General features: G+C 35.1%; 1 protein-coding gene and 1 long non-coding RNA gene across 3 annotated transcripts; both read right to left on the bottom strand.

Annotated features, from left to right (window-relative positions):
• Positions 1–705: 705 nt before the first annotated feature.
• Positions 706–10670, bottom strand: cysltr1 (cysteinyl leukotriene receptor 1). 2 transcript variants are annotated; one of them, XM_056472310.1, is made up of 3 exons: positions 10517–10670; positions 2332–2478; positions 706–2164 (listed from the first exon to the last, which is right to left on the bottom strand). In XM_056472310.1, exon 3 carries the CDS (start codon positions 2156–2158, stop codon positions 1130–1132), a length of 1029 nt encoding a protein of 342 aa, XP_056328285.1. In that variant the 5' UTR covers positions 2159–2164; positions 2332–2478; positions 10517–10670; the 3' UTR covers positions 706–1129. The 2 variants fall into 2 exon arrangements, with proteins under 2 accessions (XP_056328285.1, XP_056328284.1); XM_056472309.1 differs by lacking the exon at positions 2332–2478 and having other exon boundaries at positions 10517–10669.
• A 1268-nt stretch (positions 10671–11938) lies between these two features.
• LOC130240231 (uncharacterized) lies at positions 11939–16782 on the bottom strand. The gene is made up of 5 exons (XR_008838747.1): positions 16735–16782; positions 15183–15236; positions 14668–14735; positions 13531–13618; positions 11939–12205 (listed from the first exon to the last, which is right to left on the bottom strand). It is a non-coding gene; the product is annotated as an uncharacterized LOC130240231 (long non-coding RNA).
• Between the last annotated feature and the right edge of the window lie 5798 nt (positions 16783–22580).

Raw genomic sequence — 22580 nt, 5'->3', positions numbered from 1 at the left:
AGTCTGTGTGTGTGAATGAGAGTGTATTCCCAGTACTGGGTTGCAGCTGGAAGGGCATCCTCTGTGTAGAGCACGTGCTGGATAAGTTGGCGGTTTAATCCGCTGTGCCTACCTCTGATAAATAAAGGCACTAAGCCAAAAGAAAATGAATAAATGAACAATTCCCCAAAAGACCTCCTCTCTCTTCCTTCATGATATAGTTGTCAAATAATAAAACACAGCACTTTCTATTAGAAATGTATAGGGAATATTGCTGACTAGCTTTTGTTCGTCTCTGTAAGTCAATTTAGAAGTTGTTTTGAAATATATTTCATAATACATTTGTAATATATTTCCAAAACACGGTATTTACAATACTTTATGATATAAATGAACATTAGTACATTATGAAAACTCTGACATAAGAACATATTTTTCAATGAACAGATCTTGTATGGGTAGTTCATTCCGCTGTGGTGACCCCTGATAAATAAGGGACTAAATGAACGAATGAACATCATGTATGCAAAATAAAATAGTTTTATATAATATATGTTAAATACTTTACATCAACACTTCCAATAATCCATAACAACCACTTATGAAGGTTCTGTTATCATTAATAAAAATACATTATAAAATGTTTTTAATGGCAAATATAGTACCACATTTACACACAAAAGGTTGATAAGTAATATATTTATTTAAAAAAAAAACAGCATTGTATTTAACAAACATTGTTGGCTCCCTGATAAATTATTTTGTTCCTTTCTTTTATGCCACTGTCAAAGTCGCTTTCAGATGAGAACATAATAAAAGTAATTTATTTTCAACATACAGTATTTACATGACGTTACAATATATATTAACATTAATATATCTCAAAAAGCTGTCATAAGAACATGTTTTACATATTGGAAACACATTGTCTACAGAATGGAGTCAGTTTATATAATAATTAATTAATAATAGTTACCAATCCTTCATCCAATTCATGCACAAAATCTGCGGAGAAGTTTTTACTTTTAATACTGGAATGGAGTAAATAGGATTTTCTTCATTTTTTTTCTATCTTCACCTTCTTCTTCTTAAAACTGCTTTGAAGAATAAGCCTAATTTCATCTTTATATCTAGCACATTTTCATTTCCTCTACCCATGTGTGTTTGAACCGTTACAGCTCTGCAGTTCACTATCCTCTGCAGGCGGAGAGCTTTGAAGAGGTTGACGACCCTTGTGTACTGAAATGGCATTTCCAGAAGCCCTGCGAAAGGTTGAAAGACGGTGTCGAAAGTTCTCTCCAGAGAAAAAGTAGAGCATCGGGTCAAAACACGAGTTGGCAGCAGCCAAGCAAAGTGTGATGACCACAGACTTCTGCATATAATTGACTTCCTCACAGGTTGCACTTTTACGGCTTTTGAAGTGGAGATGCAGTGTACGTTGTATATGATAGGGCATAAAACTGATCAAGAAAGCCAGCATCACCACAATGATCAATCGAATGGCCTTGTTACGAGTGTAACGCTGTTTGTTTGCACCATTAGTGTTCCTAAGTAGAGTGCGCAAGATGCCAGCATAGCACAGCAAGATGACCAGGAAGGGGATAATAAAGCCCACTACCAGGGAAAAGTAATTGAGCATGATCAGTTTATCCAGGCTGCCTGCCTTTTCTGGTGGTTCAAAACACTTGGTTTTGTTAGTCAGTGGGTCAGTATGCTGACCTGAGAGCAGAAAAGGGGAACTGGTCATGCAAATGAAGATCCAAATGCACACACAAACTATCCATGCCTTCTTCTCGGTGGCTAACCTCAGATTTTGCACTGGGAATACGATCGCTAGGAAGCGGGTAAAACTCATAGCCATCATGAAGAAGACACTGCAGTAGAGGTTCACATAGAGTGCATAGGAACTCAGCCGGCAGAGGAAGTCCCCCAGATTCCATTGCCCTTTGTTGATGTAGTAGAGCACCCGGAGGGGCAGAGTGCTGACACACAGCAGGTCTGAAACACCCAAGTTCAGCATGTAAATGTGGAAGGCTGAAGTCTGACGATAGGTACGAAGGAGCACATAGAGTGCAAAGCCATTGCCCATCAGTCCAAAAACAGTGATGATAGAGTATACCGTAGAATAGACTTGGTTACGGAAGTCATCGATTGAGGGGCAGTCTGTTAAGTTAGCCATTGGTCACTAAAAGAAAACAGAAAAAAATGAAAATTAATATTCGATTCATAGTATGTATTGACAAAGAAAATTACTGTCATAAAAATTCATCAGAAAGTTTTTTATAGACCTGCCATGAGCAGCAGTTGGGCCCAATCAAAATTCTATCCCTTAACCCTTCCCCTTACCCCTACCTCTTGTTTTGCACGTTCACGTGAAGGGGTAGGAGTGTCCCAATTCTCTTTAGCTTGAAGGCGTAGGTCCTTGATTTTTCAGGACCACACTCGAAACCAAGAGGTACAAAAATTTCCCATAGTACACCTTTTACAACGGCAGCATGGCTGCAGTCAGAGGTAAGGAGATGCAGAAATTAGTATTTTTTGTCATTATTATGAATTTTTACAACAAACAAGCATATGTTTTAATACATTTTCATAACTGCGTTTGTGTTTTACCGCCATGCTTTTTTAAAAAATCCGCTAAAATAAAAATTGCTAAATTTCGCTATCTATAATTCATAATAATAACTCCTGTATAGTAGTCCCACAACATACTTTCACATCTGACTCTTGATGACACTCGAATACCTTGTCAGAAAAGTCTAGTGTCTGGTATAATGTGAATGTTGTTTTCGTGCATTTGCATAGGGTGCAAAAATAGAATTGTTATTGGGCCATGATATCTCATACACGACATATTCACACTAAATTAATCATACATGCCTTAACACACACAGTGTCTTTTACATGAATACACAGTTCTGGCTCTCTTGATAACTACTTTAGACTACACAGTAGACTCTAAATCAGGGGTTTTCAATCTAGGTCCCGAAGGTCTGGTGTCCTGCAGATTTTAGCTCCAACTCCAATCAGACACACCTGGGCTAGCTAATCAAGCTCTTACTAGGCTTTCTCGAAACATCATTGCACATGTGTTGAGGCAAGTTGGAGCTAAAATCTGCAGGACACCGGACACCGGACCTCCAGGACCGAGTTTGAGAACCCCTGCTCTAAATGGTATAGATTTTGTTTTAGGTTGTTGTGTTTAGGAGGTGTGTGTTGGAGTGTGCATGTGTGTGCCAGTAGTTTTTATGGTGTCAGAATGGTTTTATAGCTTTGTAATGTTGGGGTAATTTAAGAAAAAAAAAAATTTCAAGATTTAAAATAATGTGACTGGCTCATTTTTGACCCGTAATGCCGAGCTCAGACTGCATGATTTTCAAAGTACTGTAGTTGTGTCACAGGTGTTCACACTTAATGACAATCTGGGATAGTGTTTCGTCGCTGCTTTGTTTACACTATAGGATGGATCAGCGACCGGGATTTTCACACTGCATGACTTTAGAATAGGAAGAAATGCCAGCAACTTTGTCTCTGTCCACTACGACTCTCAACCAAACACACGATAATTGACATGGAAACAATGCAAGGTCACGTAGTATATATTTTGTTATTAACTACATTATGAGAAAGAAGCCTTTAGAGGGATAACAAATTTTCTTATTTTGCTCACCTGGCTTTTGAAGTGAATTAGCAATTTCTCCTAAACTTTTTTCTTTTTCGACCAGGTTGTGATATTGCTGAGATAACAGGTTCACTAGTACACTAGTTTTTCCTCCATTTCTTGGGACCTAATAGACTGAGAAGAAGCGATTTTAACTTCTTCCCCACCCTCCCGCTGGCCTGCAGATACCCATACTAGAGGATGCTGCTTGCTTATTGGCCGTAGGTAATCGCCGATGTTATTTTCAGTCAAAACTCATTTCACACGGCATGATTTGAATCGCCGACAGCTCCAGATATTTAGCATGCCAAATGGGTGTCGACAACTCATCAGCGGTTCTCTAAAATCGTGTCTTTGTTCATACTGTGTGATTGTTACTTACATAAACGAGCACCGATTTGCCTGTGATTTTGCCTGCGATCAAAACCTGTCGACAAGTCAAAATCGGGCTAAAATCATGCAGTCTGAACTCAGCATAAGTCAACCTGAGGGTTAATGGGGGGGGGGGAGGGGGTTCTTTCCATCAAGCCGACCTTACGCTATCAGAATTATAGGACAATTGGACATTTTATACATCTGGGACAATAGACCCTTCCCAAAACCCCACTCCCAATTCTTGCTGTCTGTCAAAATTTCAGTATCATCCATATGCTCCCTTATCAATTTGGGCAATTCTCAGGGAAATGACAAGTTACATACTGATTTCAGACAAAAGAAGACATAAAGGCCTGCAATATGTATATGAGGGATATATTCAGGATATGAACATAAATTAAAACAAAATAAAGACTGAATCTATAGCCTACAAATATAATAATAGGAAATTCGGATCAATAAAAATGTTACAAATTGATTCCCAACTGTCCCGGTCCGATAATAGAAAAGGTTTGTTCATCAATGTTGAGCCCTCAGATTTTGAGTCATTTGTTTAGCAAGTTACAGCACTGTTGATTGACAGCTGATGGTGAGGCTGTCCACACAAACATATCCATTTCATACACTTATCTAGATATCAGGAAAAGATTAAACATATACGCTTTGCCTTTCTTGGAAGCTGTTGACTGCAGTGTAAGTACTATACGAGTACATTTTCATAATTTTTCATGTTAATCACCAATGTTACTCTACTGTGCATGGTTAGTTAGACTGTTCTACATGTAGGAGAAACATGCAGTGGTGGTCCACAGATTATCACCATTATGATCGGCCAGATTGCCTATGTACATAGGAATTTCATAGACTATGTGTGTTACACACTCATCACGCAAGACCTCGCAAAATAACACCAATCTGGTTCAATTTGCTGATGATATGACAAGTTAATGGATTGATAACAGGAAGTCATGAATCAGCATACAGGAAGGAAGTATGTGGTGCCAAGACAAGAATCTCCCCCTACACAGATACACATACATACAGTTGAAGTCTGAATAAATAGCCCCGCTAAATTATCAGCCCCACTGTTTATTTTTTCCCCCAAATTTTTGTTTAACGGAAAGAAGATTTTTTCAACACATTTCTAAATATATTAGTTTTAATAACTCATTTCTAATAACTGATTTATTTTATCTTTGCTGTGATTACAGTAAATAATATTTTACTAGATCATTTTCAAGACACTTCTATACAGCCTAAAGTGACATTTAAAGGCTCAACTAGGTTAATTAGGTTAACTAGGCAGGTTAGGGTAATTAGACAAGTTATTGTATAACGATGGACTTATGACCATATGAAATATGAGGAAATTTCCTTGCTCTGTTAAACATAATTTGGGAAATATTTAAAAAATAAAAATTCAAAGGAGGGCTAATAATTCTGACTTCAACTGTACATAAAGATGACAACATTCAGCATTCGTATATATGAGACAGGGATGAAGCAACTGAGCAGCTTCAGATTTCTGAGAGTTAATTGGACTTTTAATCTTTACTTTATACAATTTTGCATATAGAAATATTATTGAAAGTTATGTTCTCTTTTTCTCTCAATATTTGTTTTATAATTAATGTTAATGACTGCTAAAGGAATTTTGCAGTATTTGACTGCATGGCATAACAACCTACATGACTATGTAGTTCTGATACTCGATAGTGTACTTATTACATTGTACAGTTCAGTAATGTAGTTCTTGCAGGACCAGTTCTCTGCACGCTTGTCTCCCCCAGCTCTAAAGGTGACGGCCATTTCCATGCACTTTATGTCACATGTCATTAGTTACACATTTCCTGAGGCCTGTTGGCAACAACCTGGGGACCACAACCTGGGACTTACTATTACTACTTATGGCCAGGGATGGGCAAAAACACATTAAAATGTATTTTAAAAATTAATTAACAAATACCTCCATTTTAAGTGTATCAAAATAAACTACAAAATACAGCAGCCAAAAAATGTATAAAAATAAAATACTGTATTTTAGAAATACCACAAAAAACTTTTACAAGGGAGCATGACATTTTTTTTTTCACAAACCTTCTGTCAATAGGCTTATTGGATCAATCTCTTCATCATTCAACTGAATTAGTGAAGTAAACGATTGATAACAACCTCTTTTCACTGAGCAACTGTAAGTCAGCTTCTCTTCACCTCATGAGGAGGTATTCATAAGAAATGTAACTTGTGTAAGTTTTATACATAAAAATAGTTTTACTCTTTGATTTTACAATAGATTTGGTACAAGGTTCATACAGAAAGTCCTGTCTTGGAGATGATCTCTTTAATCACTGTAAAAACCATTTAATGCAGATAATCAGTTGGAAGAAATTACTATATCTCTTGATTGTGAAAATATCCACCATCTCTTAAAAGCCTTATATTTCAACATCTTTAGCATTTGAAATGTTCAATACTCGTTTTAGTCATTTCCATAAATCATGTTTTTTTTTTTTTGCAATTGTATTGTTCAAAACAGAATATTAAACACGATATCTCAACAAAAAGTTTGGAGTTTTTGAGTAGACTGGAATACTAAATCTCATACTAATTAACTATGTCAAAGTTTGATAGTAATGGAAAACAAATATCTGTATACTTGAATATAGGTTAGTTGGCTTGACTTCTATTCTGTCCTTGGCCAATCACATACATTATTAGTCTGGTGTAAGCATTATCTAAATACATTTTACATTGATATAAATCTAAATTAAAACTAAATAGATTGTTGCGTGTTTTACGATATGCTGTAATAAATTTGAACATGCCTTGTTCTTTTTCACACGTATATGTAAACATTGAATGAAACATTAGGTCATGAAAATTTACAAGAAAGTCTTGGAAAAGTCATGGAATTTTAGTAGTAAAATGTGTATGAACCCTGATTCTCTTTCAATCAAAGGTTGATGCCAATTCTACATACTGAATTCAACTCATTCTGAAAACGTTGCGCTACATCTGTTCTGGAGAGCACCAAATATGTCCCAGGAGGAAATTTTTTTTGCAGTTTTTGTTCTTGCAAATCCACTAGAGGCCGCTGTGTATGCTTTTTGAGATCCCAAATTTCTCTCGCGAGTGCCATTCGCACCTGCTGTTCTCGCGTAAATCCACCACACTGACTGTATGACTGACTGACCAATTGACTGACCCACCCTCCTCCTTTCCTAATCCCAACCAATTGTGTTTTCAAAATCACCGATTGACCCGGCCACCCACTTCCCTTAACCCAACCTAGTTTTAAAAAGTAATCCAGAAAAAGAAAAGCCCTTGCCTGTTTTTTACCACGCTTTCAGATTTTACCACATTCTCACCGTTATTTACTTGTTTATTTTATTTTTTCCCTTTTGTTTTTCTTTTATCTTCTTTCTGGAACCATTCTTCACCAGACTCAAACGCTGTCATTGAGGTCAACTCTTCTCTGCATCTCAAGTAGGCCAACCTACATGGCAAGCTACTGGACAAACTGGTAACAGCGGGAAAGCTACACTGAGGTAAGCAGTCAGCTGGTAAGCGCGAAAAGGAACGGCGTCATACCACTCCGTAGCGTTCATTTTAAAGTCGAAATGCAGCCATATGTACTTCTGGCTACATAATTTGTGATCTCCAGATTTGTATAAAGAGCCATGTTTTCAGAATAAGCCTATGTTGGCTGAATTAGTCAAACTCCTTCCAGCATGAGCCTGATGAGATGTGACGTGTGGAACACGCCAAACAAACTAGACCGACAAATGCTCAACAATGGCCAACCATTGACTTTGATGTATCCCAGCTTTAAAATACCTAACAGAGACTTCTCTAGTGGTTCAGTGTCTTTCAGTAAAAAGGCACTGATGAAATAAGTGTTTTTTTTATCTTCATATGTATCTCAACATGAAAACCAAACAAAAGCAGTTCATAACAGGGAATAATTCATTGTTAATCATAAGTAAAATAAAAGATAAATACAAACACAGTGTTTTGTGGAGGTTGAAACGATCACAATGTAAATATAAAGCTAGACTATCATATAAAACCAGAATTACACATTTAGATGTTTTCAGAATTAGTATTCTCAGTGCATGTACAAAACTCTAAGGATCAACATAAATCTGCTTATGGAGAGTAAAAAGAAGAAGAATATAATTAAGGATTAAAAATGTATGAACTTTGTATATTTAACTGTGGAAATATTCATTTGTAATTACACATTCGTAAATATTTATTCGTAATAGTGAATTTAATGAGAAAATTCACTCAAGTTGTTCCAAACTTTTATGTTTCTTTATTTTGTTCTACAGTTGAAGTCAGAATTATTAGCTCCCCTAAATTATTAGCCCCCCTGTTTATTTTTCCCCCAATTTCTGTTTAACGGAGAGCAGATTTTTTTCAACACATTTCTAAACATAATAGTTTTGATAACTCATTTCTGATAACTGATTTATTTTATCTTTGACATGATGACAGTAAATAATATTTGACTAGATATTTTTCAAGACACTTCTATACAGCTTAAAGTGACATTTAAAGGCTTAACTAGGCTAATTAGGTTAACTAGGCAGGTTAGGGTATTTAGGCAAGTTATTTTATAAGGAAAAAATATATAACTGAAAGGGGCTAATAATTTTGACCTTTAAATGGTTTTTAAAAAATTTTAAACTGGTTTTATTCTAGCCGAAATAAAACAAATAAGACTTTTTCTAGAAGAAAAAATATTATCAGACATACAGTGAAAATTTCCTTGCTCTGTTAAACATAATTTGGGAAATATTTAAAAAAGAAAAAAAAATTCAAAGGCGGGCTAATAATTCTGATTTCAACTGTAGATTTATTTATAAAGAATATTATGAAAAAACCCCGAAAGCCTGTAGTCATTGACTTCCATAGTAGGCAAACAAATACTATGGAAGTCAATTACAGGTTTAAACCTTTCTTTAAAATATCTTTATTTGTCAGAAAACAGAAGAAAGAAACGTATAAAGGTTTGTGAAAAGGTAAAAGGTGAGTAAATGTTTTTAATGATGAATTTTTGATTTTGGGTAATATCCCATCAACCCCATTTATTTAGAACTATATAATTTGTTTAATTGTTTCTTGCACATATATCACATTAGGATTAATGATTTGTTTGTTATACAATTGTGTAAATCAAATTGAAAAAAAAAATTACACCCTGTTATTGTTTTATAATATTCAGTATCATTATATTACATTTTATTACATCTTATTTGATATTTACATAAGTGACTGTTTATTATTCACATAGAAATCTTATATGTGGCAATATATGCAAATCACTAATTTAACAAACAAGCATTAGAATCACAAATATGTACATGCTCAAACATATTAACTATAACTTTTGGTTTGCACAAGGAGTCAGCCAGTGCTCACACCGAGATCTAATCTCAGCATCATCCAGTCTATATTGGAAGATATAAAGAAATAGAAAAATACGAAAAATAAACTAAGGCTATTGAATAAAGTTGGTTTAAACCTGTAACCATTGACTTCCATAATATGTGTTTTTTCCCACTATTAAAGTCAATGGTTCGAGGTTTTCAGCTTTTTTCAAAATATTCTTTAGTGTTCAGCAGAATAAACAAACATATGAAGATTTGGAACAACTTGAAGATGAGTAAAAAGTGGACAGATTTACATATTTGAGTGTACTGTCCCTTTAAATACACAATTACCAGTATGACCACGGATGTTTACCGTCACTAAATACAAACTATTATAGGTAAAATATCATGCATTAATTTGTGATACTTTACTTGTGGGTCTCTATATGCTTTTAAAAAATAATGCCACATAGATTTTGTTATTATTTTAGTTTTTTAAATGTATTAACTTGTATTAAATAAAAAATAAATCAGCATTTAATGTAATGCTAAAACTGCTTTTCCCATGCACTTGCCAATAGTTTTTCATCGTTTTAATCAACCAGTCAATAACATTTATCAAAAAGTTTGGACAAACATGGTCTTCAGATTAAGTTGCAGCTATTTTTATATCAGTTATTATTAATTTATTTGTACTTAAAGTAGTTTAACAACAGCTCTATTCTGCCTCGTGCGTGATATTATTTATGGCGCAGTCATTTAGAATAACTGTATTCTTTTGCATGTTACATATTCCCTAGCTGTACGTTTAAAATAACACTCCATCAAAAATAAAAGCTTTGTCATGAATTTCTGTCTTTCATTTGCAGAATACAAACGCTGCATTCTTGGGGGGGGAAACACAGATCCTATCGACTTCCATTACAGACATTTGTTTAAGCATTGCATTGTTAGAGCTAATTATATCTAATTTCCATAACGTTAATAGTTTGCCAAAAAAGTAGATTATATATAAGTCTGCGAATGTTATAAAACCAGCAATCAAACAAAACTTTGAAAGATAGGTTAATGCATGCCATTTAAATGGTAAACAAAAAAACTGTATAAAAAGTTGTTGTCTAACCGTTATCTGCCGTCTTCTTTCGAGCAGCCGTCCCGTCAGTTTAAATGAAAGGTTTCCTTCCTCTTACATAGATCAGCTTTCTGATAGAGCGCATAAGAAACGCGGTGCGCTCATGAACGCGTAGGCAGCGCCTCCCTTCTGGGGAACTGGATGCCTCCGGGGCACAACGATGGGCTTATAATTAACGTGTGATGTTAACTGAACAATGAGTGAAAAATAATACAGCAGAGATCCTACTCTCTAAAGAAAAATGATAGCAGTTCATTGGTGGTTCGTTAACTCGCAATCAGTAAGCACTTTAAGTGGTGCACAGCTTTATCAGATGGTGCTTTGTAGAGCCAAAGAAGGTTAAGATGCTCCGTTCTCAGAATTTACCCAGATAGCAAAATGACTCCGGAACGGATCCGCGGCGGAGGTATGACATGATCCGCGACGGATACGCAAAACGGGTCCGTAATGGAGTCCACTTGCACACCGCAACGGATCCGGAACGGATAAGAATTCCGGATCCGATCCGGACCCGTTTCAGACCTTACCCGTATCCGCTAATAAAGCTGTTCATCCGGCCCGGATCCGATCCGGACCCGCTGATAGAGTAGCTCATCCGGCTCGGATCCGATCCGGACCCGCTGATACACCAGCTCATCCGGCTCGGATCCGATCCAGACCCGCTGATAGACTAGCTCATCCGGCCCGGATCCGATCTGGACCCGGACTCATTGATGAAGTAGCTTATCCGGATCCGATCCAGACCCGTTCATTAGTAGATAATTTGGTGCTGATACCTTGATACCTAATTCAAAACTAATCTGGGCAAAACTACCTAAAGAAATATCTAAAATCTATAGAACATTAGACAATAAAAACTTGCATATTTAAAATGTCTGCCTTAATCACTCAAAACGTCTAAATCTAAATGAATCCTTTTAGCCAATCACAAAAAAACTATAAAAATAGTTAGTTAAATAGGGTAAATATGTCAGTAATTACCTATTATCAAAGTTGTATTATGTATAAACTGAACAGAACAAATAAAACACAATGAAAAAATTGTACCATTAACTGTTTTACTTCATAAAAGCATTTTACTACATGAAAAAGAGTAAAAGGAGATTAAAAACAGAATTAAATATAGACTTTGCTGAACAGAATGTTACTATTTTAAATGACCATTTCAAAGAGTTCACTGTTGAGTCAAGGTGCTGACAGTGGGGCAACTGCTTGAGCTTCCCCTGTCTGCTGCCAGGTTGAACCATCGTATCACATGTTAAACAATGACATCATTAGTGGCGGCGACGCAGTAGGTAGTGCTGTCGTCTCACAGCAAGAAGGCCGCTGGTTCGAGCCCCGGCTGGGTCAGTTGGCATTTCTGTGTGGAGTTTACATGTTTTCCACATGTTTGTTGTGGGTTTGCTTCGGGTGCTCTGGTTTCCCCCACAGTCCAAACACATGCATTACAGGTGAATTGGGTAGGCTAAATTGTCCGTAGTTTATGAGTGTGTATGGATGTTTCCCAGAGATGGGTTGTAGCTGGAAGGGCATCCGCTGTGTAAAACATATGCTGGATGAGTTGGTGGTTCATTCCGCTGTGGCGACCCCGGATTAATAAAGAGACTAAGCCGAAAAGAAAATGAATGAATAGATGAATCATCAGTGCGGCATGGGAGACATGGTTCTTTCTCACAGCACCTGTAACACACAAGCAGATATTCTTTAAAGGGGTGGTCCACTATGATATTGTAAACTTTAGTTGATGTGTAATGTACATGTGTAAATGTTTTTTAGCTTAGCAAGGCATACAGTGAATGAAGTTTAGGGACTACAAAAAAATACATCCGGGCTAGTGAGATCACAAGGGCGTCTGGTTACATACATTTGTCACACGGACACACCCTGCTAAGCAAAGGGGAATGGCCAGAGGCAATAAAACATTGCATTTAATTCTGAAAAAAGGTCAACCAGATTAACATATCATACTGCTTTCACAATAGCCTACTCATTTATTTTATTACTTAGGCTATAATGTCCTTGACCACCAGCAAATCAGAATATTCAGCTGGACAGCATTTTAGTTTGGTGTTCAGAGTCACTGCCTCAGTCAATCAAATAAAGCCTACAGCTCCGACTACAGGGGTTTTAGCCCGATTTTCACTTTCTGGGATAAGGAGAGAAATAAGTTTACTACAGCCTGTGATAAACAAATAAACACTTAGTTTATGTTGTCATATTTTCATTGTCAATTCTTTAGTTTCTAGCGTAATAAAGAAAAAAAAATCATAACAATTATTTTAAAAGTATTATATTTATGTAAATAATATTAGACTAGATATTCTTCAAGACACTAGTATTCAGCTTAAAGTGACATTTAAAAGCTTAACTAGGTTAATTGGGTAGGCAGGTTAGGGTAATTAGGCAAGTTATTGTATAACTATGGTTTGTTCTGTAGATGGGGAAAAAATGGCTTAAAGGGGCTAATAATTTTGACCCTAAATTGGTCTTAAAAAAAGTAAAAACTGCTTTTATTCTAGCTGAAATAAAACAAACAAGACTTTGTCCAGAAGAACAAATATTATCAGACATACTGTGAAAATTTTTTTCTTTGCTCTGCTAAACATCATTTGGGAAATATTTAAACAAGAAAAAAAAAATTCTAAGGGGGCGAATAATTCTGACTTCAACTGTATATTTATGCCTTTTTGGAGTCAAACTTTGGACAACGTTTAAACAAAATTTTAGACCTCGTAAAAATGTGATTAGGACTTTTAAATACCTTTTAAGGGCCTTAATTTCATCTGAAAGTCAGTCAAATTTGTGCAGCCATCACTAATTTGTTAAAGTCGTTTAACTACATCTATATGTGTCCTCCTACTTAAGGCAGAGCTAGAGACAAGTGCAGTTTTCCTATTCATTTCATCTAAAATAAATTTTACAGAAACACAAAACAGATTACAACTAGTAAGTTATGGAAAAGAACCAAAACTTGTCTCTTTAGACTTAAAACTATTGAAACATACTTTACTCTAGCAGTTGAAATAGTAAGATGACTCCAACAACAATTATAAAATGGTCCAACAGACTGGCAACACCTGACTTAACTGTAAGCTGCAACAGAAAACACACATGCTCACAGTATCTTAATATGATTTTGTATGATATGAAATAATGATTTGAAACATTACATAAGGAGGAGCAGCATATATGTAAAAATTTAGGCTTAAACCGAAATAAGCTGCAACAGAACACACACAGCATCTTGCAATGATTTAGTATAAAAAATAATGATGTAAAACATAACATGGGGAGAAGCATTAGGCCTGTCACGATATCTATTTTTTGTTGTACGATGTATTGCACCAAAATATATTGCGATACTTATTTTATTGTCAATTGAAGATTATTTTAAGCCACTTATTATATGACAATAACAATACATGTACATACACACACACACACATAAATACACACACACACGCACGCACGCACATACATACTGTACATACAGTACATATATGTATGCATAATGCAAGTACACTCTTTCAAAAAACAATTGATATTTTATTCTTTAGAATGTTTGATTTAATTAGTCATTTTAACAGTTTAATAATGATTCATTGGAACCAGAATGTGAAAACATATCGTAAACAAATAAATAATAAATGGTAAAGAAGTGAAAGGTAAAAAGTAACAGAGGCTGCGATATCTGCTAGCAGATCTATTTTCAGCTGTCAGACACCCGCATAAAAATATACTATAGTAATTTATGGTAAATACTATAGTGTTTTTTTTACCATACTGACACTGAAACCTCGAGTAAAGATAGAGATGTTGCACAATCAGCTAAAATGTTGTTAGAATTGTTTTTATGTATGGGCGATATATATTGCATCATCAAAGATTATTGAGGTCATGTGTTGTGCGATAAATCAAGTATTGATTATTGTGACAGGCCTAATAAGCATGTAAAAATGTAAGCATAAACCAAAATAAACTCAAACTAGTATCCTATACCAGAACCAAAGAATTGTGATAAAAGTGGGTTTTCTAAACTCAAAATATTGGAATCTTTTTTAATTGCACATTTATTACATGTTAAAATTTGTAGTATATACCATTGCCATTATTTAACAAAATAGCTGTCTTTCAAAACTTACATTACTCAAATGGTTGATAAAGGTGAAATGGCCCCCAAGAAATTGGCAGCACTTGAACGAACTGTAAGCTGCAACAGAAAACACAAACACAAACACACACACACACGCACACACACACACACAGAGTATCTTAATATGACTTTATTATGATATGAAATAATGATCTGAAACGCAACATAGGGAGGAGCAGCATACATGTAAAAATATAGGCATAAACTAAAATAAGCTGCAACAGAACACACACAGCATCTTGTTATAATTTAGTATAAGAAAAAAATATGTAAAACATAACATAGGGAGAAGCATGTAAAAATGTAGGCATAAACCAAAATAAACTCAAACTGGCACCTATACCAGAACCAAAGAATTGTGATAAAAGTGGGTTTTCTAAACTAAAATATTGGAATTAAACTTTTTCAATTGCACATTTATTACATGTTAAAAGTTGTAGTATATACCATTGCCATTATTTAACAAAATAGCTGGCTTTCAAAACTGTTTTAATCTTACATTACCCAAATGGTTGAAAAAGGTGAAATGGCCTCCAAGGCACTTGGATGAACTGTAAGCTGCACACATACAGAGAAAGAGAGAGAAACACGAAATTATCATTTGAAATAATTATCTAATAGAATATATTTGTCAAAATATAGACAAAACTAGTCTCAAACTTAATGGAGGTGGGTGTAAAAAGTAACTTCAGGCCTTAACGTTAGGCCAGGGCTATTCAATTAGTTTGTCACGGGGGCCAGTTCATGAAAAGCATCCCAACTAGGGGCCGGAGAGATATGACTTGCAAAATGAATGATGAAACAACAGCATAAGAGCTCATATGCTGTATTTCAGCTCCTTAAGACACTCACGTTGGCTTTTTCTACATTAAAATGTTAATATGTTGTATTTTAAAAATGAATATCAGTGCATTGTACAATATGTTTTTTTACAAACATATTCAAATGTTTTATTTTAAAGCACAACAAAAGCAGTGTATAAGTGGGATTATTTTACATTCAGACACGTTCTTATGTTATGTTTTAAACTGCGTAACAATTAGGGAGGCAACCATAATAGATATTATATATAGTCTGAAGAATAATCATGGTTTCACGGTAATCACGTCTAATGTATATGTAAACTTTATATTTGGTAGGTATTTAAATGAACGGTTATCATCTGCTTCATACATACATAATAATTTTAATAATTTGTAATTATCCGTCTATACCTTTTGTTTATATTGCACTGAAAGCCACGCACAACTCTCACAGCAATGGTGTGAGACGTGTTCTACTGGGTGCGCCTGTATATTGGCATATATTCGTACATTGGAAATAAACTTGCGCGCGGAAAAGACGCGATATGTATTGAGGTAAAGTTGGTTTTATATTCACACATTTTGACTTTCTCCGTAATAATCTTAGTATTGTTTGCAAATTCTAAATGGTGAAACAATATTAGCAGCCAATGAAAATCAGGATACAACATTGTTCACAGTCAAATAAACATTGCTAATGTTGTTTTAAAGTCATATTTACATGTTCAGACCGGATATTCAAAGTAATATAGTAAACAATAAAGGGAGCTTGTCAAAAGTTGTCATTGAATGAATGTGGAATATAAAACCAACTTTACCTCAATGCAATATGTGAACGGCCCGCTGCTATAGTTAAACCAGTGTGTGCGCGTGTTAGCCTTGGTGTAAGTTATAAATTCGGCCCGCGCGCCGCCAATTGAATAGCCCTGCGTTAGGCCTTGTCTCGCTATTTTGCTGGAAAGGGATGATAAATTACGATAAAATAGGCGCTCACTACTGCATTAAAAACCAAATAGGTTATTCAATCTCCTCCACACCAATAAATCCCGTCGTAATAGTTTTAACGTTACTCAAAGTTATTTACTAAAGCTATTTTTAATGTTACTCAAATGTAGCGATATGCTAAATACAAATGAACAGCTAACTTTAGCTTATCTTGGCTTAATTTTGAAATATCAATCATTTCAGGATAAAAAAAAAATATCAAACAAAGCAATAATGATTACATGAGTGCACAGATAAAACATATTTACCGTTTTCCGATCTGCGGGCTCCTGCTGCTTCACTCTGACGACTGCACTCTGTGACCGCGACCGTTGAAATGGGCGCGTTAGATCAGCGCATCCGCCCAGGGTCTGTTGCGAGGCCACGAACTGACAGTCCGCCGTCCGGAGGCGGGGCATATTGTTTGCGAATAGCCAAACTGATTCTGACAGCATAGCGGAGCTGGCGACTTGAGGGCGGATCCGCCCTGGAGTCTTTTGCTATCAGGGTACCAGAATGGCAAAAAGAATGTTGGCTATTCTAATGCTGATTTTAAATCCTCAACTGAAGTAAAAAACTAAAATGAGAAAGATAACTTCATTTATTGATTTATTTATTTCACCCATTCATTTTCTTTTCGGTTTAGTTCCTTTATAAATCAGGAGTCGCCACAGCGGAAAGAACCGCCAACTTATCCAATATATGTTTAACGTAGCAGATGCTCTTCCGGTCGCAACCCAACACTGGGAAACTATTTATTTATTTATTTATTTATTTATTTATTTATTTATTTATTTATTATATTGTGTTCTTGTCATTGTTGTTGTTGTTATTATTATTATTATTATTATTATTATTATTATTATTATTATTAATAATAATAATAATTCATCCATTCATTTATTTTCCTTTGGCTTAATTCCTCATTATTAGTGTTGTTGTTTCGTGTGTACATTTACTGAATCATCACACTCTAAAAACCAATCAAACCCACATTTTTCAGTTTACTTTTTACTTTTTATTTATTTATAAGGCAATTGTTTTCTAGGCATATGCCTATGCTAGCATGTTCGGGCATCCTAGTTAAAAAATAAATAAATAAATAATAATAATTATTATTATTAGTTTGTTTGCTTTATTATTATTATTATTATTATTATTATTATTGTGTAAACATTTGCCGAACCATCACATTCTAAAAGCCAATCAAGCGCACAATTTCCATTTTTTAAAAATTAATTAATTAAATAGTTAATTAATTTATTTATTAGGCTATTGATGATTTTTTTCTAGGTATAGGCCTATGCTTGCATGTTACAACAAATAAAACTATTATTATTATTATTTTGTGTGTTATTATTTATTAATTGTGTGTGTGTGTGTGTGTGTGTGTGTGATTGTGTCAAAATCACCAGCGATCTAGCAGTTGCAGATCACTGGAAAACTATAATCTGCTACTGATATGAACTACATATCCCATCATGCACATACACACCAGTTCCAGTTCTCTCTCTGATTCCACGCACACAGCAGTAAGCCCATCAGAGATTAATTACTAGAACTATATTGACACTTCATTCACACACACACACTCTTTGCTGAGTCTTGTAAGCTGTGAGTGAGCAATACAAAGTGTTCTTATTGTTTAGCCTTGCCGTGTTTTTCATTTCTCGAAACGCTTCTGAAATGGTCGATGCTTTGAATCGTTAGTCACATGACTTGGTGTATAAATACACTTTAGTCGCATGACCTGGGTGTTTCAAAACACTTGCGCTTCGGGATCTCGACACTGTGTCGAAATGTCAGTTTAACATCACCCATCCCCAGTTTCGGATTTTCTGCATGCTCCTGTTTGTCCCTGTTTTGACCAATGCCTGCCTGACACTTCTGTTTAATAAAGTTGTAAGTAGATCTTCACCTCTGATGTCCCTGACTGGAGATTGTAGTTCTCCAGCTATCTGCACCTGCTAGATCACTGGTGATCATGATAATGTGTACATAGACTAAACCATCACACTCTAAATCAAACCCACAATTTCCAATTTATTTATTTAGTACTGTAGGCTTTTGTTGATTTTTTTAGGCATAGGCCTATGCTACCATATTACAACAAATAAAATCACTACTATTATTATTATTTCACTATAATGCTAAAACACTGCATTAAATATCTAAATATTGAAGTATTGCAAAGTATGTACTTTAGTTAATGTAAGGGGGTCCAAAAAGCCTTTTGCCTACTGTATGTTATAAAAAAGTTAAATGATTAAGACTGTTTTTCTGACATATTTAAATGATACATCCTTTTGTTGTGTACAAATAATTATATACAAACGTATTTAAAAATAGCTTCACTTGGACACATTTTTTGCCATAATTATTGCCAAGACACTGCAAATAAAAACACAACACACTCTGCACTACACTACAGCCGCGAGTATATCATTTTTCTCTGTATAATGCACTAAATAACGTGTCGCTGTTCTCTGCATATCTTCTAAAGCCCTGTCAGTTTGATTAGGACTATGTGTTGACAGCCATTTTTAATTTTGTTTTTAGCTTTGGTTGGTCCACTTAAGGTTATGTTGTTTTTAAGCCATAATTGTGTTTCAGAGCATGTTTAGAGATAACAAGACCAAACAAGTCCAACCTGGTTTAGCAGGTTCACAACTTTCACTAAAATGTGAATATAATGTTTGCTGTCAAAACAGGGTTTGACTCAGAGTTTATGACTAACTCTTGCTCAGGTGTATCTGAAACTCTGGCTCATGAAGAGATCATTTACTGTATGTTCAAGTTTATAAAAAAAACATCATTACAATTAAAATCATGAAAGTGAATATTTACAAGACAGGAAAACACATTTACTGCCACAAACATAATTTAAAAATAATTAATACATACATTCATTTTCTTTTCGGCTTAGTCCCTTTATGGGGTCGCCGCAGCGGAATGAACTGCCAACTTATCCAGCATTTTTTTTATGCAGCGGATACCCTTCCTGCCACAGCCCATCACTGGAAAACACATACACACTTATTCACACACATATACACTACGGACAATTTAGCTTACCCAATTCACCTGTACCACATGTCTCGCGAGCAACCCCACGCGAACGCATGGAGAACATACACACAGAAATGCCAACTGACCCAGGCAAGGCTTGAACCAGCGACCTTCTTGCTGTGAGGCGACAGCACTACCTACTGCGACACTGCGTCGCCATAATCAATACAATTAAATTTAATTATTAATTTAGTCATTTAAATAGATTTACATTGTTCTGTACTGCGGTGTGTTTAGTGTGAAACCTAAATCTTATTATAAATATAAGTTATATTGGCAGAAACTATTTACCCTAGCTGACAGACTATTTACAGGTTAAATCCTATTTACATTTAAACATTTCAAATTGTGCTGGATGCTATTTACTTTCAGTCATTTCCGAGCATCAAGTCTAAATAAATACTGTAGCAGTCAGAAATAATTAGTATTTAGTGCAAATATACTGGCACATACTGTTTGCTTATGGGTGTATTTATATTATAATACATTATATAATAGTATGGAACAATATTAGAGTATTCAGTGATAGTTTTAAGTGTGATAACAATCTAATAGTTAATAAGATAATAAATAAAGCAGAACAGAATTCACTCATTCATTCGTTCAAAAAAGGAAACACCTATTTTACTGTATGTCACTGACCTTTTATTAGACTTTTGAATTATTATTTTTCTTCAAATTGTAAATAACTGCAGTATTGAAAATGTCATAATATATTTTCATACTGTCAAATCTAAGGCCTCTTGATTGTACAGGTTGCCTGAATGAACATCTTAAGGTAGAGTACTGGTATTTTAAAGGGCACCTATGGTGAAAAATCTACTTTTCAAGCTGTTTGGAAAGAAATGTGTGTAAGTATAGTGTATAAACTGTCATATTGGGGTGAAATAAACACACCCAGTCCTTTTTCAAATTTAACAACATAAAAACGGTGGACATGGTGTGTGTGTGTGTGTGTGTGTGTGTGTGTGCGTGTGTACACAGATGTACAGCAGGAAGACTGACAAGTTATCAAGAAAATAATAATAATTTACGATACAGCAGTTTTTTTTATTGTCTTTAATAAACAAAAACAATTAAACATTTCCATAGGGGAATTCCCCTCCAGCATTAAAGTGGCAATCTGCTAAGCAGTATCCTGGGAAGTCGGTGGAGTAGAATGCTCGCAGGACTCCATTCCTGCCATCCCAGTCTTTAAAAATGTCCCCACATTCAGGGCATTCGGTCAAGGAATATGGCACTCTGAACTCTTTTTTGTAGTCCTCAGAAAACTTACTCCCGTTTATGACACCTGAATAAAAATCAAGTACATTTAGCAAGACACAAACATAATTCAAAGTATAACTAATAATACAATACTGTTAAAAGTGTTTGGAATACTCTATATTCTTTATCATGTGTAATACAGACAGACAGACAGAGATGAATAGAAAAAAATAGGGAATATGCCAAGCACTTTCCTTAGTAACTATTTATAAAGATTTGTTTATAAATAACTTACTGTCCAGCCAGATGTAGTGAGCCCGCTCCCTGAATTTAGCATCGCTAACAATTTCTTTGAAGATCCTGCACGTCAAGGAGAGGCGCAGGAAAGCCACATCACCATCCTCTGTGATGACCTTCAAAAGGATTTGCCGCAGGATCTCAGGAGGCATCTGTACAAAATAGCCGACAATATGGGCAAATTGCCACTTAACATATGCATATTAAAATAAAACTCAGAGTTAAAGATGTTTCTACTAGGCATACCGTGGTCAGAAAATCGTCAACTTGGACGGGGTTGATTGCCTCTAAATGAACAATAAAAAAACAAAAAAAAAACATCATATTCCTTCTAATCGTACCATTAAAAATACCAGTGTAAACCATACCTGCTCTCTGCGTTCTCATTCTTTTCCTGAGGCTTTTTCTTTCAGCATCTGACCTAAAAATGTTTTTTAAAATAAAAAACTAAGATTAATGTAAAAATGTTATGCATTTTTCAGTTAAAAATAAATCTTGAGTTTTATGTAAAATTGCTAGGCTAAAGGTTCACAGATAAACTGAAAACATTTTACATTCAGGAGCCATAACTTACTTCAAAGGGTAGTTTGTCTGCAAAACTATGCACCACCAGTGTCTTAGCACTTGCATGTCAGACCGGAAAATAAAGAACAGATAAACTAATGCCAAGTAATAATAACAACAACAAAAAAAAAACCTAGAAAACAACGTTTACCTCATCGAAATCAAAATGCCTCTTCATCACAATGTATAGAGCATACTACAACATAAGTAAACAGCACATTAGAGCAGATGTACAGTTGCATACTAAAATAGCATATTTGTTTTGTAATGATTCCAAGCAACAAAACACCATATGCAAACATTAAATAGGTTTTTGAAGAAACTTTTTTTTTAATTACTTGCCATCAACACAAACACTCCACTGTTATTTGAGCAGTGTTTTTTGGGAATGCCCTGGTAATACAAAAAACAAAACACCACCATTAACAACAACAATTAACAACAAAAAAGACAAAATAAAGTGAAAACTTTGTTCCTTATGTAGTTAAGGAACAATGTTTATGGGTGATGATTACTGGAATTTCATCAGCACTGTACTCATGCCATGTGTCTGAACATACATGCTGTGCTAGCTTTCTGTAGAGAACATTATTAAAAGAAACAAACATACAAAACATTAAGCATTTAAATTGAAAGCTCTCATATCACAGGTCCCACAGTCCGTCAGACATTCAGATGGGACTTATCAAAAGAACATCAATGAACATATTGACATCAGCCCCACATAACCATGGCGGGTTCCGTAGGACAGTGGTTCTCAAACTTTTAAACCAGCAATCCCCAATGTAGGATCGTCAAGAACTCGCGACCCCCCACTACCAAAGTATATACAAACAATAAAAATAGCGTTTTTTTAAGCTGTATACAATATTTTAACTATATTTACTATACAGGGTTCGAAATTAACATTTTTGCTTGGTAGTACTTATGCTCCTAACTTTAAAATTGTAGGTGCACCAGCCAAAATTTAGTCGCACCC

This window comes from Danio aesculapii, chromosome 14 (genome assembly GCF_903798145.1).
Source record: "Danio aesculapii chromosome 14, fDanAes4.1, whole genome shotgun sequence".
NCBI lineage: Eukaryota > Metazoa > Chordata > Actinopteri > Cypriniformes > Danionidae > Danio > Danio aesculapii.
Note: the sequence above shows the minus strand (reverse complement) of the source record. Positions and strands in the feature narration are given on the sequence as shown.

What these genes read in the sequence shown, in the direction of transcription:
- cysltr1 (XM_056472310.1), bottom strand. Translation starts at nt 2,158, where the DNA reads ATGGCTAACTTAACAGACTGCCCCTCAATCGATGACTTCCGTAACCAA.